Source organism: Myripristis murdjan, chromosome 23, assembly GCF_902150065.1.
Source record: "Myripristis murdjan chromosome 23, fMyrMur1.1, whole genome shotgun sequence".
In the NCBI taxonomy this organism is placed as follows: domain Eukaryota; kingdom Metazoa; phylum Chordata; class Actinopteri; order Holocentriformes; family Holocentridae; genus Myripristis; species Myripristis murdjan.
Window position 1 is genome coordinate 22,847,173 of NC_044002.1, and position 20,672 is coordinate 22,867,844.

Below are 20,672 nucleotides of genomic sequence, written 5' to 3' on the forward strand. Positions count from 1 at the left end.
AGGAAGATGAAAATGTGCGTTCTGCATCAGTTGAGGCTTGAATTCACAGTTTCTGGTATGAAGTTTGCACATCAAACAAAACTTACTACAGGAATTTGATTTAGAGGAAGAGAGAGAGAGACAGATCCACACACTCAATTTTTAACAAGATGAGCAGGTTTATTTCACTCTGAGACTGACTGATCACAAAAACTGAACCTCTGTCATGCCATCAAAGTATTATTTCAAGTTCATTATACATTTCAGCACCAGTAAAACAATTTTAACACATTATAGCGGATGTCCTTTACAAACTGGAGGTAATGACGTGTTACCTATCACTATGCAGAGAGAGAAATATTAACCCTGAAAACTAATCAGAACAACAGTATCAAGCAATATGCTACAAACAGGGATGTTGTAAGTGTGTGTTGTACACACACTTACAACAGTATCTATTACAACACTTGTTGTAATAGATACACTATATTACCAAAAGTATTCGCTCACCCATTCAAATGATCAGAATCAGGTGTCCTAATCACTTGGCCTGGCCACAGGTGTATAAAATCAAGCACTCAGGCATGCAGACTGTGAAACAAGACATTTGTGAAAGAATGGGCTGCTCTCAGGAGCTCAGTGAATTCCAGCGTGGAACTGTCATAGGATGCCACCTGTGCAACAAATCCAGTCGTGAAATTTCCTCGCTCCTAAATATTCCACAGTCAACTGTCAGCTCTATTATAACAAAATGGAAGCGTTTGGGAACAACAGCAACTCAGCCACGAAGTGGTAGCCCTTACGAAACAAAAATATATTGCAGTATACTGGAAAATATCATGTGATATATTAGATAATACATTTCCATATATGGGAACTAGTTTTTATATTTTACAATATATTGAAATATATGCATAGACCATACATGTCTATATACTGATACATATAAAAAAAAAATATTGCAATCAAGACCAAAAATGGCACTATATTTTTACATGCAATAGTTTGTCTTTATATGTTCAAATATACTGCAATATATGCATATACCATATATGTATATATATCGCAACATAATATATAAAAGAATATATTGGGATTTTTCTTAACATTGCATATTTTCCAATAAACAACCATAACATATGCATGGACCACGCATGGCATATATTTAGGGTCCGGGCAGCTTAGGACACCGGACACTATTGTATTTCCAGGTCTTCTGTCTTTCTTTCTTTCTTTATTCTTCTTTCTTCCAAGGAAATCATACTTCCCATGGGTGAAAACTGACCAAACTTTGCACAAAGGTCCAGTCCCATGCCAGATTACCTCAGCTGCAAACTCAAGCCAGTAGTCTTGATGGTGGCGCTATAGCAAGCCTCTAAAGTTCAAAACTTTGAAAATTCATAACAAATCAACCATATGTGCTACAGCTTCACAACTTTCATCAAACTGTAGCCTCAATATAGAAGAAACTTTTGTACATTTAAACCTATTGAAAATTATGAAGCCATCACTCTTTTTTTTTTCAAAAACTGTAAAACTTCTTAAACCTATCTCCTCCCACAATTTTTGCTCAAATGTCACCAAACCTGCTACAGAGCATCTTCAGACTGTCCTACACAAACGATGTTCACAGATTTTTGATTTATCAAAAATTAAGCCTACAGTGCATCAAAATGTTTTACTGTAAATGCTACTGTAAACATATACCTGCAAAGTCTTGCTAAATAAATCTTCAATGTTCATGAAAAAAAATGACAAAATTCTGGAGTCATGGTCGATGATGTGTGGCAAATTTCAGAATTGTATCTCAAAAACTGAATTTTTGACAGCATTTTGAATTTTGCTCTCATGTGAACAATTGGAGTCAATGTAAAATTTGCATTTTTAAACATCAATTTTTCACTTATGGAGCCAATCAATCATTGTTAAAAACAAATTAACATCATCTCCCTGTTGTCTAGATCAGTGTTTCTCAAATGGGGGTACGCGTACGCCTGGGGTAGGCTACTTAGAGGAACTCCAGGGGGCACTTGAGATTTTTTAAAATTATAACACGAGACTACGTTGCGTAGATCCGACCGAGCAATCTGTCAAATGTCTACAAGACTACCTGACAAACACCAGGCAAACAGCTGATTTCTCAACTTAAGTAAACAAGAGCTAAACAAGATCCTCCGTGAATTTTAATTTCTATAATTAAGTGCCTCAGTGGAGTCAGCACCACGGACAGTAGGCTACCTGTAAGATTTTCCACGGAGATGTGCGGCTATATATTATCAGTTATTAATTAGCCTATTAATCATTATTCATTTGTTTAGTCTTTATGAGTTTCCTGGGCCATTTATTTAATTAATTTGTCAGTTTGTTTGCGTCTGTACATTGAAATGAACTTTTAATAAATCAACACATCTGTGAAAGCTGTGGTCTTTATTTCAGAGGTAAATTGATAACAGCCTGAAAAGGTGATTCTATAACTCTGTTCAGCCTTAATGTGGCTGCTTACTGTCCTTACTTTTGCTACATAGCCACATTAATCGGAGCTGATGTTAAATTGGAATGACACAGCCCCAGCTGAAATAAAACATCTGCCAGTTAAAAATGACTGAGAAGTCGGTAGAAGTATAATTATCAGTCCATGAAAAAAAAATATTTTTTTTCCCAGCAGATATTCTAGTTACAACATGATTGAGCAAGCAGAGCAATTTTATTTTGCTATGTTTGGTATCTATTCATTTTCAGGAAAACACGATGTAACCACTGGCTTAGTCAAATTGTCAAGCTGCTATTGAGCTGCTACTTGCCAATTAGCTCAGAGAGGTAAGTGACTGTCTTTGGCTCCAGAGGTTGCAGGTTCAAACCTCGACTGGTGCAGAATCCACATTGTAATGTGAACATCTTAATCATGTGCTCGAAACTGCGTGAGTATGACTGATCACTGAGCAGCATCTTCCTAAAAATGCCTGGACCCCATCGCTGCGCAGCAGCTGAAATTTTACGTATATTTCCAATACATGTTCCCATATAATTGGAATGTCATAGATCATGTATTTATAAATATATTAACCCAGTGTTCATCACATAAATGTAAATACATTATGGAGGACTTTTATACATATAAAAGTCAATATATGAACACACATATATTATATATTTATTGCAATATATGGCAAATATATGAAATGCGCAATTGTTGCTGTATTTTTCCATATATTAACATATATTGCAATATATTGATGCAATATATAAATATATGCCACATATATGATTCACCTATATATTACACCATTTATTTCTGAGACATTTTCAAATATATAATATATTTCTATACATTGTTGTTCATATATTAAATGTAATATATTCTAATACATTACAATACATTGCATTTCATATATTGGTAAATATATTTTCTTTCCGTAAGGGAGGCCACGTAAAGTGACGGAGAGGGGTCAGCGGATGCTGAAGCGCATAGTGCAAAGAGGTCGCCGACTTTCTGCACAGTCAATTGCTACAGAGCTACAAACTTCATGTGACCTTCAGATTAGCCCAAGTACAGTACGCAGAGAGCTTCATGGAATGGGTTTCCATGGCCGAGCAGCTGCAGCCAAGCCACACATCACCAAGTGCAATGCAAAGCGTCGGATGCAATGGTGTAAAGCACGCCGCCACTGGCCTCTAGAGCAGTGGAGACGCGTTCTCTGGAGTGATGAATCACGCTTTTCCATCTGGCAATCTGATGGACGAGTCTGGGTTTGGAGGTTGCCAGGAGAACGGTACATTTCAGACTGCATTGTGCCGACTGTGAAATTTGGTGGAGGAGGAATTATGGTGTGGGGTTGTTTTTCAGGAGCTGGGCTTGGCCCCTTAGTTCCAGTGAAAGGAACTTTGAATGCTTCAGGATACCAAAACATTTTGGACAATTCCATGCTCCCAACCTTGTGGGAACAGTTTGGAGCGGGCCCCTTCCTCTTCCAACATGACTGTGCACCAGTGCACAAAGCAAGGTCCATAAAGACATGGATGACAGAGTCTGGTGTGGATGAACTTGACTGGCCTGCACAGAGTCCTGACCTGAACCCGATAGAACACCTTTGGGATGAATTAGAGCGGAGACTGAGAGCCAGGCCTTCTCGACCAACATCAGTGTGTGACCTCACCAATGCGCTTTTGGAAGAATGGTCAAAAATTCCTAGAAACACTCTCCTCAACCTTGTGGACAGTCTTCCCAGAAGAGTTGAAGCTGTAATAGCTGCAAAAGGTGGACCGACATCATATTGAACTCTATGGGTTAGGAATGGGATGGCACTTCAGTTCATAGTATGAGTAAAGGCAGGTGAGCGAATACTTTTGGTAATATAGTGTACTGAGTATTTTTGCTGAGAAGCTCTTATATACTTCAGAATAAAATGGATCTTACCTCAGCAGACACTGTCAGATGCAATGTTATCATTCAGTTTTCGGGGTTGTGCTGAGATTAATTTCAAACCACTCCCACAGTACACACATGACAGATGCAGAACTATGAAAAGGCTTGTCAACAGGTGTGGTGAATGATAGGAGTGTCAGCCATAGCATTTGATATATTTTGAATTTTAGGCCTTTGGGCTTCAAAACAAAGGCCTGGACTCTGAGGGCATTTTCTAATCAAAATTCAATGTGTTTTATTCACGACGGATATTGACGGATATTTTATCACACACACAGTATGATAGTGTGAATGTGTGGAGAGGAGTGGGGCTGGTGGGACAAAATGAGCTGGAGCTTCCAAACTGAGGGTAAGGAACATGTTCTCTGTGGGTCGGTGGTCCCCCTCAGACAATTGCAAGAAACGTACCTCCCTTCCTTCAAATATTTCACATCACAGTGCTTGATCTGAGTATGTATATGAAATTTGCCGGGGATCGTAGTGGGGGCAGCAGCCACAGCCACGTCCAGGTTCACCACCAACGCAGCGAGCACCAAGACTGGAGATGGGGACGTATGGAGAGCACAGATTATGGTGATGTTTCAAATGTGTGTGTGTATATGTGTGTGTGTGGATGTTGAAGATGAGTGGGGATTGGTTTGCTGTAGCCGATCTTTATGTTGCAATATTTTACAAGTCATTGTATCAGTAGAAAGACAAATCAAATGAAGAAATTTTTAAACAAATAAATTCAAATAGCGATATGTTGAAATCATCACCACTTAATTAAAAATAATAATACTACTACCACTACAAATAATAATAATTATAGATATATAAAAGACCACACACAATAGCCATTTCAATGAGGCAATTTCACTGTTAATACACACTGGAGAACAGGAAGATGTGGAGGGCAGTTATAGATGGACACTTGCAATAAACAAATAAACAAATGAATAAGCTAAGATAGTCTGATACTGCTTCAACAGGACGACTGCAGCATCCTGTCGAGGAGATGGGATGCACCGACAACTTTCGGGGCAACAAAAGCCCCATGAGCAAATACTGCAGCTTAAACCAGGAAGATTCTCTCTGCAGGGCGTGCCTGAAAGAGTTTGGCACCTTGGCCAAGGTAGCCATGCGTCATTATTTAGATCAGGTTCTACAGGTCTGGTTCCAACATTATTAAATGTTACCAGGGTTTACCAATATTTAACTGTAATTGTTCTGTCCTCAAAGCATCCCATGCATGTATTGACAGGCAGCTAAACGCTCCACTCCAAACAAGACTCTGGGTATCATTTTTTGCCAGGTTTATTGCTGGAGTAAAGTGTGAAACTAAAGGGAAAATAAACAAAATAACATAATCATCAATATTACATTTCTGCAGACACATAAATCATCAAATATATGATTTCACATCATATGTATGCACTATATCAACCAAAAACTGGTATGGCTAACAAACAGAGGATGTTAGAAAGAAATACGGGTAAAGTATATTTCTAATAAGCATACAATATAAAGGTTGCCACTGTCAACACATGACAGTAAATTTCACATAAATGTGTTAATACGTACCGACGATGCAACTCAAAACAAGCTGTATGCTGAAGTAGCTGAATATCACTAGAAGCTGGCAAAATGCATAGACATATACGTAGACGCCGCATCGAGCGCTGAGCCGTATGTCAGCGTCGCCGCCATATTGGATGTGGCAAGGCTGCGCTGTAAACTAATACAAGTAAATGTACTGAATTTCATAAAGCGCCTTTCTACAAAGAAATTTAAGTTAATGCCTCTCGTTTATACATTCACACACGCACTAATATACTTGGGAAACAGTTAGGCATCAAAAACAATGTATTTGATCTTCTCAGATGGCTAAGATAAGAACTTTATTGATCCCACACAGGAGTAATTCATGTTACATCAGCTATAGAGCACAAGGTAGTGCTGAAAAAGTTTTATTCAACATTGACAAAACACTAACCGCAAAACTAGAATCGACCAGTAGGTGGCGGTACTGCAGTTTTTACTATTCCCATTCAAGGAAAACACAATGAAATGCATGAAATTAAATACATCAAATCTTTTTTCTTTCTTTTTTTTAACTGACACTATGAATCTTATGAACTAAACAGAACAGTAATATTTCTCAATAAATAACTGTATTATCACTTTACAGGCTTTCACAGTAGTTAACTGCAAACAAGTTACTTGCCTCAGCTACCTAGATGTAAACAAAGCTTTCCCTCCCAGCATGCCCTTCACCTTGAGTCTCTCCCATCAGTCTGAAAGGAGCTGTACCTCCGCTCCTAGTGTCAGGTGAATGTCTGTATGTCCAAAGTGGGTCACCACAATATCACTTTTATTCATGTATATTTCACCATTTGTTTCAGTTCTGTTTCAGTATAGTCTGTGCTAACTTGTTGCAGGCTGTGCAGCAGAGCCAGATGAGGTGAGTGTGATGCAAGGAAAAAAAAACACTTACAGAACTACAGTATATGAACGTTAATTCAAAAAGTAATATTGTGGGCAGCATGACAAACTGACAATAGGACACTGTAATTATAACTTAGATTGTATGACACTGTTTTCATGATAAAACTTTTTTTTTTTTTTTTTTTTTCAAACCATAGGAAAGAGCAGGCTGAGCTTTGCTGCTGACTGACTGTAGCAAACCTGACAGCAGGGCGGTGAGGGTTGCAGGGAAGGCACCTCATCTGATTTTTACCACGACGTGAAATGAAAATAATTACATTTATTAGACTAAATTTATTAGATTATTTATCTATTTATTATTATTATTAGATTAGATATTTCTTTTTTGCATATCTGTCTTTTATAGATAATGTACCTTGCATGCAACTTTTGTCTTTGTTCTCTTAGTGTCTGGGAACCCACACCAAAATCCTTTTTACTTCTATCTGCCAGTGATAAAAGGTGAGTGAGTGTGCTTCTATTGCTGGACCTCAGTGCGGCCTTTGATACTGTTGATCACTGCATTCTATTAGACAGACTAACTGAGAATTTTGGTGGCTCGTTCATGGCTTAACTCATACTTATCTGAAAGAACACAGTGTGTCATGTACAACAATACTAAATCCAAATTCTCCAATGTTAAATGCGGGATACCTCAGGGCTCACAGTAACATGCAGACATACTAGAAAGGCAGGGTTATGTGAAAAAACTCCATCAAGATCAAACCCTGTCTGTTTAATCCAATAAATTAAGTTTATTAGAGCAACTTTTAGTATGACATCTTCTTTTAAATTTATGCAATTATGCAAGTGACCATCTGTATGATCTTTAAAATATAGTAGTGCCACTTTTTAAATCAACTAACATTGCACTTAACTAGAATAATATAAAAGTTAATATAACAGCAAACTAAATGCATTGTCATGACATCTTTGGTAGAGTGTTTACATCTGCAGGAATGTTAACTGTCCAACGTTTCATTGTTTACTTCCTGCATCTCGCTCCACTCACAAAAAATACCTCATGGTTCCCTTGTACCATGAACACATGGATTCTTCATTAATACGAGACAAGAAATTATTTTCACTTCCAGTAAATGAGCACTTTACTTTACAAATGAAGTTGATATCTTAACATCTTTTATTTGTAACGCCAAGCTTTTTCACTTGCTTGTCTGGTCAAATTACCAGTCACATGATGAGACAAAAATCATCCATGTGTCACCAGTAGATCAGAGGCTCCAGCTTTCTGTGCTAACTCTTTAGTACACGCTACGTTTATGGTTTCCACTCAGGATGTGCGCTTTTACTCCCCTCTTCCTGGCCCCTTAAAGACACCTAGGCTTTTTCTTGAGGGCACATGTGGGACAAGAGGATGTCTATCATGTCCTTGATAAGGGGGGTCTGTGGGTGAAGACTATGGGGCAGGTGGTGGGACAGCGACATCTCCCAGGCATCCACCAGGTGAACGTTTAGCCCTTTGAACAAGGCCCGGAGCGCCCTGTCCCGCTGTAGTGAGTACCAGTCACTGTTGATCAGCACTGCACCAGGCATCATAGCCTTGAGGTTTGCAGTCCGGATGACCACCAGCGTGTCGGGAGCTCTGTCCAGCAGCCGCAGCACCGCCTTGCGGATGCTGTACATTCGCCGCAGGTACACCTCGACGGGAAAAGTGCTCAAGTGAGCCCAGACGCTGACAACCACGACAGTGTTAGAGCCTCCAGCGATACTGTCCAGCTCGTTGGCGATGTAGTGCAGCTCACTGGTTGGGATGGTCGTCCAAAAGATTGGAGGGCCATGGCAGCGATACTTCACCAAGATGTTTCGTGCCACATCCACTGCCATGTAGGGTCCGCTTATCGATTTCCTGTTGTACAGCTTAAACTTCTTGAGGTCTATGGCAGAAAGGTACTATCAGTGGAGAGCAATAAATTCAAAAACATATGAAGAAATAAAAAATAAAAAACCTCAAAGCTACTCTCTTGATGTGGGGAGCCTATAAGATCCACAGGACTTTGTAAATCAGAAATCATGGAAAGATCATACCACTATTGTAAGTATGATGATTTGATTTTTTTAACTAACTGCACTGCAAAACATCTGTTTTAATAAGTAATTTCATATCATATTCAGTGTTAAAATCTTGGTTTTCTTTAGAACGAGTGGAAAAATCTCTCTCTGGGGTCAGCTGTAGGTGAAACTCAGTCATTCACCCACTCATTATGCTCACATCCAGAGTTTTCAAAATAAAGTAGCCCACTGCCTTGTCATACAGCCAAGCCAAAACCACCACAAAAACACAACATTATGGGATACACAACAATCATCAATTCATCCTCATGGCTTCATCAAGCGAAACTTAATCCTTGTGCTTCTGCAGTATTGTGATTATAATCCATGACAATGTCACCATTATTAATACATGTTATTGCTATGATATTATTGCACTGTGACTATTTGTAGTCATATGGCAGTGATTATATAATAGAAGCTGTTTGCAGCCATGACAATTTGTTTTTGGTAATAATAAGAGTATTTAGTTGTGGTTTAAAAACATATTATAGCGGTAAGAAAGAGTTTACTGTCTGCAGGAGTCAGTGCCAGCACTTTTCCTTGTCTCACAGTTCACAGTGTGAGTAGCGCAGCTTGTGCAGTTGAGGCTCATGTAACTTTTGAGCCACATGGTTTTCTTGCTGCAGTACATTTATCTGATTAGGAGAACATACAAGGAGAACGCTCCTGTAAGAAGATGCATTGTGGAATAAGTTCTTGTTTTATCTTTTTTACATCAGGATCTTGTGGAAGTTTTTCTTATTCAAGGTGATGTACACACGTCAAGCCACAGCAATCACTGAACTTCAACCAAACACACTCACACACAACTGGCATTTATTTCCCCCCTTGTTTTCAAGATTTTAACAATTAATATGAGACTAAATTACTTGTTGAGGTGGAATTTTCTTTTTCTTTCTTTTTCTTTTTTTTTTTTTTTTTTGGTAGACTGCAACATTGGGATACAATTTTTTTTTTTTTTTTTTTTTTTTTTTAAATAGAACACAGCTTTTTGCTGTTGCCACTGATTATAAAACATCAGATCTGTGTGTCATGTAGGGATGAGGAGTTAAAAGCTGGGCAACTTCCAGATCCAGATCCGGTGTTACCAAACTCTGCCAGTGGATCATTTACCTGGCAGAACTCTGTTGAGGTAGTCAAACCACTGTCTCATGGTGGAGTCACCGTACATGTGCACCAGCTTGCCTGTCAGACACTGGCTGATGGCAGAGGCGTTGTTGAACTGATGAACTGTGGCGCCCCCTAGTGCTCGCCATGCACCCTGGTAGTAATATCCAGCAGGTTCAGGCTTCACGGTGCTGCTCTTCACCTCTGGCTGTCCTGAGAGGAAGATAAAGACAAACATCTGTGATGTGGATGTCTTCTGTGTGGTGTTTGTTTCCAAAAGAAGTGGATAGTGTGAAGGAGCTTTTTACTTCAAGTTGCTAAATTTGAGTCCTCTCTGATGTAGCTGAATTTCTAGGTGTGCCAAAGTTGGACAGAACCCGTCTGACAGGTGGATAATTCTATAGGCCAAAGCATTGAACTTGAGGCTGTGATGTGGGCAGAGATGTTAGCAGCTGAACCTGAACAGAAGCTGTGGTGCTGCAGGCCGGGCAGGTACAGCCGGCTGATGCAGTGACAGAGGGTTTAGAAGCTAGAAGCATAGAAGCTGTACTGTTCAGTGACCCAGACTGAGGAGGTTCTGCTGACAGAGCCTGGCCATGAAACTGCTTTTTAGTCAAGGTGCAATTACTTTTGAGCCTGACAAAGGGGTGACAATGCATAACACTGGCTGTATTCCTTAGTGGTAAATGCCATATTTTTGTTCAATCCCTTAAATTAAAGCTGAAAGTCTGCACCTCAGTCATGTTTTGATTACCCCATTTCAAATCCACTGTGGTGATGTACAAGGGCAGAATTATGAATATTGTGTCACTGTCCAAATACTGAAGGACCAAACTGTATATCATGTTTCAGAGCTCACAGTTCTTGAAAGTACATGGAAACATTTCTTCCACCAGCCAGTAACAAAAGTTTAAAGGTGTGCTAAATGAATAAATAAATAAATAAATAAATAAATAAATAAACTTCCCCTCACTGACATTTTTTGCAACAGATAGAATATGCATTTTTTTTTTTTTTTTTTTTTACCTTTCTCCTTTGGCAGCACAGTGATGTTGTGGGGCCCTGAAGCTTGAATGGGGATTTTCAAGTTCACCTCACTGTGGAAAAATGCACAAAAGCTGTTCAATATACTGAACATGTGAGACATGATGAAGATGCAAAAATGAGTATTAACTCATCAATTTCACAATGTAATAACAAGAAGGCAGTCATGCCCAGGCCACACTGTCTACCTGAGCAGTGTGTGTGTATGCAGCAGGCCCTCATGCTTCTCATTTCGCCCACCTCATATTAACAGACTAGAGCAGCCACACAGCTTGTGTGAGCAGCACCACTCAGGTATGGCGCAACCTTCAGCAAGCTCGACATGGAGCCAATTTTCTCTGCGTATTTTCATTGTTTTGTTGTAGTTTGTGATGGAGCAACAAGCCAATTTGTCCCTCTCGCCAGTTACATAGCAGCTGATATGTCATTCTTCTTTTTACAGACAACGCACTTTTTTATTATGGAAACTAATCCCCAGTTCTTTTTGGAATTCAGACTGAACCTCTGTATGTGAGCAGTTGTCGTCTTCTTTCCATCTAGTTCCAATATTGGTCAGTGTGGTGAGCAGATGTGGTTTGTCTATGGAATGCCAGAATACCAACTGAAGTGGCCACAAAATATTTGAATCCAAACAGGTTGTGTCCACATTAGGTTGGCATAGCACAAAGCCGATCAGATCGCCTCCTGTTGACTGTGTGCCAGCCATCTCACCATACCACATAGCAAAAATTGCGGCACTGTTGCAGCACCACTGCTGCATGCTTTAGCTGTGCACACATCCTGTTGCAGTTGTGCCCATCCCCACTATTTCACACTGTGCAGCCTGGGAGAACACTATGGCACGCAGCAGACTGTTTGCGATGGTGATTACAGGTAAGTTCATAAAATCACTAAGACACTTAACTATATAATGTATTTTAGTGTACTGTTAGAGCCGGTAATGAGCGCTATGAGATCAAGGCCGTAGCACAGGGACGCCAGGGGGCCTAGACAACATTGGAAATTCGTTGTTGGCAGGAACATCAGCATGGCGGACCTGTGGAAGATCCCACAGGCAGGGCTCAGTTTCCTTGCCAGGGTAACGTACGACACCTTCCCCTGCCCACTGAACCTGCACCTGTGGTTTGGCAAGGAGGAATGCTGCACCCTCTGCAGCATCCGAAATGCAAGCCTCCACCACACTCTGTTAGGCTGCAAGACCACATTCTCCCAAGGCCGCTACAGGTGGTGACCAGGTCCTGAGCAAGCTGGCTGAGGTCCTGGAGAGGTGAAGACAGGAGGTGAGCAGAGGGCATCCTCCACCAGCAGACCATCACCATCATTAGAGAGGGCATCTGTCTTTCCCAGCCCTCCCTCACCTTTGAAAGAGCGTCTCCCCCTTGATCTTGGGAATTTGCTTGAAGCCTCCTTTATAGTGGTTGATCCTGGTATCGCAGCTCAGATTCTTTGGCTTGTAGCAGAACCACGGCTCCCCCGTGTGGAGGTCGGTGTAGTTGCACAGAGGCTGGGTTGGAGGCAGGCAGATGTTGCAAACCATTGTTTCAGAAACAGAGCCGGACTGGAAGAGGCTCTTGAAGTAAATGCGGATTGGGTGCTCCATGGTCAGCCTGCGCAGAACCGTGATGGCCTCACTGGAGTGAACCAGTGTCACCTGACAGGGGAAGGAACCAGGGTTTTCACTCAGTTAGACAATGTTTTGTGATGAGTGATAAGATAATCCCACTTGTTTCCAGTGAAAATCAACCTGTTTCCAGATTTGCTTAAATCATGTGACAGTTTCTTGATCCTAGTGTGCTGATTTTGCTCTTTCTGCCTTTTTACTTGTTGCCAAAAAACAAATAAAGTCGGATCATCTCACTATCTCAGCCCCCTTGCAGATTGGTTTCACCCATTTAAAAAATAATAACAGCAAATAAAACAGCAAATGACCACACCCACTTAGTTATGTGGCAGCCAGGTATTTTTAGCAGCCGTCAATAGCAAAGTACCTGTAGTACCTGTCAATGATTGATTGTAGCCAGAATTGCAACATTCCTGAAAGTGTAAAATGAGAAATCATGAAATGGCTGAACAGTCACACCCATCAGCATAGACTTTGGTGTCACCTCAACTTGTGCTCGTCCCTCCCAGAGTAATGGAAACACAGCAGTGTAGGAGCCGTTCAGGTGGTCCACCACTCGCCCGGCCACGCCTGCGAGGAGCTCCGGGTCATACAGGCGAGCAATCACAAGATCTCCCCCAAATTGTTTTGGACGACCCTGGAAGTCACGAATTTGGATCAGAGCCTCCAGCTCATCACCTACATGCCACTGACCTCCTGCCCTCACCGGCAGGATTGTGAAGGTGCTGTGGGCGGGGTCAGAGGTCGTGTTCAGGGACACAGGCACATGAGGGGTTTCAGGCCAAGCGATGGAGTCCAGCAGGCGGCGTTCCTCAGGCGACAACTGCTGGTAGCTGCAGTTGATGTGTTGGCGATTTGGGGCAGGAGTGGTGGGGGTGATTTTATCCTGAAACTGTCCGAGAGATGGGAAAAACAGATAAAAAATAGTTGATCATTTGATTGGAAGACATGAGATGAGAAGGATTGACTTGTCATGCCCTCTGCCCCATAGCTTGTCTTTCTGTGTGTTTGTGTGTGCTTGATTGCAGGACTGGGGCCTGGTGTGCAGGGGTTGGGTCTTCAGCCTGCTCAGCTGTCTGTCATCAACCCATCATCTCTGCACTACAAGAGGCTGCCTTTAAGGCCATGTTCAGACTGCAGGTGAATCTGATTCAAATCAGATTCCTTCTCAAATACGATTTTTAGGGCTGACTGTCGACACTGTTTTTAGCAAGTGTCCAAATCGGATCTGACTCTGTTCAGACTGGGCCACATCACTGACCGATCTGGCAGGTTGCTGTAGCAACGATGTTGGTGCGGAGGCGTCATCCAGTGCGTGTAGTGTAGAGTAGAGTGACGTCATGGACAGTCAAAACCGATCTGAGTGTTTGGAGCTGTTCAGACTCAGACGCATCTGTCCAAATGCGATCTGAAACTACCTCCCGAATGTGGTTTCGATCAGATTTGCAAAAATCGGATTTCATGTGATTTGTGACTGTTCAGACTACAAAAGAGCCATCCAGTTTCAATCTGGATGGGCTAAAAATCGGATTTGGGCTGGCAGTCTGAACGTGGCCTAACAACCAGACCTCACCAGATTGTTGACTCAGTAACCACTGTCAGTCTCTTTCAAGGCAGTTCATTTTGCCTGTCTGTTTTGTATTCAGCATTAACAGTAACTTCTTCTTCTTTCTGCCACAGATCCAGCTCAACCCCAGCCTCCAGTACCTGGATTATAGGAGTCCAGCTAACAGACCTGAGTGTGCTATGGAAAAAAACGTGTGGTCCAGAAAGCAAAATGTATTATGAAGCAGGGAGATCATGTCATGTCCAGTGGATTTAGTCTAATGCCCTCAGGGCGGCGCTATTATGCACCCCTGAGGAAGACAAATCGCTACTCCAACTCCTTTATCCCTTCAGTCATCAGGCTGATGAATGCTAATTTTAAGGAGTAGGTTGTGCTTGCTGTCTTTTTACTTATTATTTATTATTATTATTATTATTATTATCATTATTTATTTTTTATTTTTTTTTATTTTTTTCTCTATTTATTCATTTCCTGGATTGAATACTTAATTTTGCATACGAGCCATGTACAAGAAATTGCTGCTGGGAAACCATTAGCTCACCTGACTTACTGACAATTGAGCATTAGAGTTGTATGGCCAGTGAATAATTGTTGTATTGTTGTGCTGTGCGTGAACTGGGAGCTGTAAACCGATAAATAAAGTTTTCTGAATCTGAATCAGTCCTGCATCCAGTCTGCCACCCAGCCAGTTCAGCCAGCAAAGCCCTCCATCCAGCCCTCATCTGGAGCCCCATCATTCTCCAATCAAGCCATTCCCTCACCTGGACTCATCACCCTGCACCTTAAGTAGAAATAAACATTCTTTGAACTGTTCAGCTGCCTCCACTTCTCATTTCTCTGCCTTTTGAGTCCACCATTCCTAACCCGTTACATACGTACATACATACATACATGAATGAATGAATGAGTAACTTACTAAATGACGAGCAGCTGTCAAAGTGGCCACAGCTGGACCCTGAAATCAAGTGATCAACAAGGTGGTTGATTGGTCATTCAATTTTAATAGTGATGATGTATAGAGATGGAAAAACAGTCTCTATTAAAAGCAAAGTAAAAACTGACAGCCGCCTCTTTTTTATAACATGTAAATACCTACTGTATATATTAGTCTCTCTCAGACAATGCATTCTGTGTAAAAACTGCTGTTATTTATTTTTGTGAGAGTAGGTGTTGCTGTAACACCAGGGGTGTATTCAACGATGTTACGATATGTAACGTTGTGTGACGCTGTCTCACTGAATGATCTGTCTGGTCGTACAGTTTTGTAACAGAGAGCAACATGCCTCACAGGTAGTTTTCCTCCGTTTTGTGGGCATATCAGAGGTGTGATCCAATCATCATCAGCCTGTATTTAAGCCTCCTATTTTTCCACGGTAGTATTTAAGTGTAGCCAATGCTTCAAAAGCACATGTATGTGGTAAGTATGATGATAGATCAGACATAGATGATTGTTTTTCTTCAATAATATGGCAACTTTTATTCAACTTAAAACTTAAAACACGGTGTTTAGGAAAAAAAACACTTTTATTCCATTTTATAAACAGTGTTTGGTAAGTCTACGTCTCAGTGACAGTTCAGCTCACACGAGGTGCAGAAACACAGCAGAGGGCAGATCCGTCACCTGAAATGTTTGTCTTCTCATCCTAAAATGAGCAACAAAGGTCAGGTCAGTGTAGTTAGGAACTACAGTTTCCACATGACCACTGACACGGGCTGGAGGTCTCCTCCTGCGTGTGATCGCTAAAACAGTGGCAGTGATGTCCAAAGTCTTTTGCAGTGCCCCTGTTATTACCTGTTATCCATTTAAAGTAATACCATCCTCAGTCAGTTCTTCCGCCACAAACATGAGGAGAATGGCCCTCTCGGCTCTCATACTTGCAATGCTTGTGAAATGCAACAGGTTGTTCAGAGCTTTATTGTTTCTGTTAGCTTGACGTTACGTACTGGTACGTCTATGTTGAATACACCCCAGGTTCTGTGGGGAACACCCAAGTTAAGCCCATGTTGTCATTTAAGAATAAATGTGGCGCTTGAGTTGACAACAGAACTAAACTTGTTTCTTGTCTTTACTGCTCTGCAGGTATGTAAAATGTGTAAATCAAACTAGACTGAATTGACATGTTACCTGATAGATAGACAGATAGATAGATAGATAGATACTTTATTCATCCCGGAGGAAATTCACAAACTCAACAAACAAATAACAACAACAAACGCGGACATACACGGAGCTGCTGAAAAGGCTGCCACTCGCGTCGGCACCGGAATTAGAGAGGATGTACCTAGTTGTTAACTAAGCATTCAGACAGATTTATGGGTGATATAAGCGTTTAACCTGTGCAACATTTCACATTTGTAGCGCCCCCTAGTGATGAAAGGCAATGTGCTTGGATGCTATTTTGGAACAATGCTATTTTCCAGCTCAGTCCAGACATGCTATGTACCAAATTTGAAGCAAGGCTAGGTGATTTCTCAGGAATCCTGGAAAAAATAGCGTTTATTAAAAAGATTACAAATTTATTACAAAGATTATCAACTTTCATCAAGGGGCCCTGATTGCAAAAGATTAGTAACTTAAAGTTGCCCTGTTGTAGGAAATCAAATTTTCTATTGCTTATATGTGATCCGAGATGTTTTATGAAAACATTTGCTGTGCTTAATGTGGTGCCTGGTTTGCGCTGATTTAAGTGAGGACCATTTAGACTGAACTGACAAGAACCATGTGGACATTCCTGTGCCAAACCAGAGTATAAATCAGTATAAATCATTCAATGTCCCCTCTTCAGTCTGTCAGTTTCAGTCATAAAAGTGTTCTCACCTTCAGCACGTTCATGTTTCGTTGCAGGAAGTACACAGCGGACACGACCAGGAAGACGAAGATGGCAGTGTACTTGGGACGGCACACACTGACTTTCCTCCATTTGCCAGCTTCAGTCTCCATCTCACACTGGTGAGGAAAAAAAAGAAAAGGCTTTAACAAATGTTTGTAAATGTTTGTAATTTGCAGGCTGTTAAAACTAATGTCACAAGATGATTAAGACAGGGAAAAGGAGGAAGAAACATTTGTAATATAACACGAAGCTTCCTCCGGTAATTAAGCAAATGCAACAACCTGCCAAACCATTGGATGGGTGGACTGTTCACCACTCTGCATATGCATCCTATGATGGGGGTTCACTCTGCTCCAGGCTACATGAATGTTGTGAAATTCAAAAATTCATGGCAGTCTGCCAAGTAGATTTGGAGCTTTGGCCCCTGGCAGGCTAAACAAGATGAGCAGGTTTACTTCACTCTGAGATCAACTCACAACATAAAACTGCGCCTCTGTTCCTGCTGTAGGGCATGCAATCAAAGTATTATTTCAACTTCATTACATATTTCAACAACATTAAATTGTTTTATCACATTATACAGAGCCTTATAAAGAGCCTTTTTTTGCAGTCACCACTAGGTCTTTGTCAGGGCTTAATAAATCAGGCAATATCTCATTATGATTATATCTCTCTTTGGAAAAAAAAGATGTATCTGGCATTTCCAAAAGGGATCAGCAAAATTCAAACATGTAAAACTCCAAAAGCCCGCAAAATATACCTCAAGAATCAGGATGGGTCTTACCTCAGCAGACACTCATTTCTCGTAGATGGCAACTGTGGAAAACTATCATCCAGCCTCCTGGTTTGCCATTAGATTACTTCTCCTCCTCAGTAGAGATCTAACCACTCCCACACTGGTGTTTATTGTGACAGATGCACCAGTGATGAACAAAACATACACTGTGACATAGAGGAGGTGAACAGGAGTCTCTCTTATATTTCCCCCGGACTCTGTGGTTATGGACTCATTCTTTGAGCTCTGTTCCTGCTCTGTGTGTGAGTCTGAAATGAAGTTCTTAAGTGTGATGTTTAATTAACAGAAATAAACTGGAGGATAATTTATGAATTTACACAATCCACAATTTTCTGCAAACATTCTTCTCTGGCTTTATTTCTGGCCACAGTATTGCTTTTTGCAGTAATATTTTTTTTGTCTTCCTCATATCTCTCCATAATGACAGTTCGCTCCTCCTCAGTGAAGGAGGTGACATGCCACCGGTCCATTTTGTGTAAAAGCGTCAAATGACGCACCAAACGCCCCTTTTAATGTGACTGCACACAGAGCAATACAAACATCTGTGACATGGATGTAGTGTGTGTGGTTCCAGTGGGTAGCAGGAATGTTTTACTTGAATTGAATTTTTACACAATCACCAAGAGCAAATGTACAGTATAATACTGTAGAGCTGCAACTCCTGATTATTGTCAATGAGTATTATATTTTTATTAAATGCTGAAAGATTTAGTGTTTAAAGTTGCAAAAATAAAGCCAAATGCTTGTTGGAAGTTAGCAAAGCCCAAAGTGATGTTTTTTTTTTTTTTTTTTTTTTTTTTTTTTGTCTGACCAGAAACCAAACAACCCAAATTATTAATTTTGTAATGATATGAAGAAAGAAAATGTCTACAGAATCTACAGAAATGTAAGGTGGGCCTTGGAGAAGTATGTGACAAAAGACACTGGACACTTACTGTAAATGAACAAAAAACTATGACCCTTAGTCAAAAAGCAAAATAGGCATATTAATGACTCAGTTTACAGTGTAAGGGCGTTCACTGTATTTCCTTCATCTAAACTGCATATATTTTTTTTAGGTTGTTCTTGTCTTGAACCCCACAAAACCAGGTCAATCAGTGCACAAGGTGAGTGAAAATTAACTTAGAGATCTCTGCATTCAGTTTTGATTTGACAATATGACACACGATTACACGGTACATTATTTTTTTGTGTTTGTTAAGCTTGTCCTTGTATAATTGATTTGATAAATATCTCTAAGTACAAGTTAGAGCGATGGAATGTCTTGGTGGCTCAGCTGGTGGAGCAGATACAACATTTCCAGGCTCAGTCCTCACTGCAGCCGCCTGGGTTTGAATCTGGTCCATATATTATACCCTGAAACAGGGTATGTTTGTTTGTGTCCGTCACACTCTGCTGGACACATTTTCATTTTTTCCTCAGGTGTTGACAACGTAAATAAAACAGCCATTGCCTGTGTCACTAGGCTGAATTGAGGTTGTAATTGTAATTGTAATTAAGGTTAAAAATGTTCCCAGAAAAATGCTTTGCCAAAGATGTGTTTTTTGTTGTGATCACCTGACCGAGGTGTGGTTCTGATGTTATCTGTCCGAGTCTCTCGTCCTCTGCAGACATGTATTGTTCATCTTCATTGTCATCAGATATTGACATGGCTGGGATTCCTGCTTTTTATATTTCAGCTGTTGACCTTGAGAATCCTTTCTAAGGCTTGAATCCTCCTTGACACTTTTGTGGACTGAAAAAACTGATGTAGCTCTGAAATGATTAGCCTATTAATTTCAGTAGATGAAATGGACATTAATTGATTCTCTTTTTCATAATCAGTTCATCATTTTAATAATTTATCAAGTAAGAAAAAGCCAAACATTTGCTGATTCCAGCTTCACTAAGATAACTATGATGAAAAGAATTTCTTACTGGTGTCATTTTGTCTAGCAGTTGTGTCCTAATAAAATAGAGGGTAGAGGGTTCACAGTTATTTCAGCTACATGAGTTTGTGAGTTTTGTGTTGGTTTACTGGTTTAATTTGCCTCTCTGTCGTGCTTGTGTTCTCTACCTTCACCTCTGTATGCCTGCCCTGTTTGTCTGTACTTCCACCTGCAACATCAAATAAGTACTTTTTAACCTCAGGGTCCAGATTGAAGTTTTGCTGCCACGCCCCTCCACTCTGTTTCAGCAGCGTCCCAACCAGTGAGCTGCTCTACATCGCCAACGAGCTGGTTATTGGCATCTGGTCTCACTTCAGTGCTTTTCCCATTGCGGTGTACATGCGGCGACTGCAGAGCATCTGCAGGGCGGTGCTGTGGCTGCAGGACAGAGCTCCCGACACGCTGGTGGTCATCCGGACAGGAAACCTCAGGGCCTTGATGGTTTCTGAGGCGCTGACCAGCGACTGGTCCTTGTTATAGCAAGACAAGGTGCTCTGAGCCATGTTCAGAGGGCTGAATGTTCACCTGGTGAATGCCTGGGATTTTGTCCTGGCCCACCTTGCATTGCACCCTGGGAGAGACAATTAAAAGTGGATAATAGTGGATGTTTTTGAGATGGTTAATGGTTAATGTTTGAGCATTTCTGTGGCTCCATCATGAATGTACCACTTTATTACCAGCAGGAAAACCTTGAATCAATTTGCAAAAAAGAGCAGACAGGGAGAGAGGAAGACAGAGGTACAGCATCTTAGATGTTTGGCTTCACTGAAAGCTCATGAGTTATTATTGTTAATACCATATAACACAAATGGTAGCTATAACAATGAAGGTCATTGT

At 40.8% G+C, this 20,672-nt stretch overlaps 1 protein-coding gene across 1 annotated transcript; it reads right to left on the reverse strand.

Annotated features, from left to right (window-relative positions):
• Nucleotides 1-8,134: 8,134 nt before the first annotated feature.
• On the reverse strand, nt 8,135-20,338 carry LOC115355607 (NXPE family member 3-like). Its single transcript, XM_030046464.1, has 7 exons — nt 20,168-20,338; nt 17,099-17,227; nt 13,198-13,605; nt 12,451-12,743; nt 11,075-11,145; nt 10,055-10,261; nt 8,135-8,763 (listed from the first exon to the last, which is right to left on the reverse strand). The coding sequence occupies exons 1-7, from the start codon at nt 20,336-20,338 to the stop codon at nt 8,207-8,209; spliced, it is 1,836 nt and encodes a 611-aa protein (XP_029902324.1). The 3' UTR covers nt 8,135-8,206.
• Nucleotides 20,339-20,672: the final 334 nt, after the last annotated feature.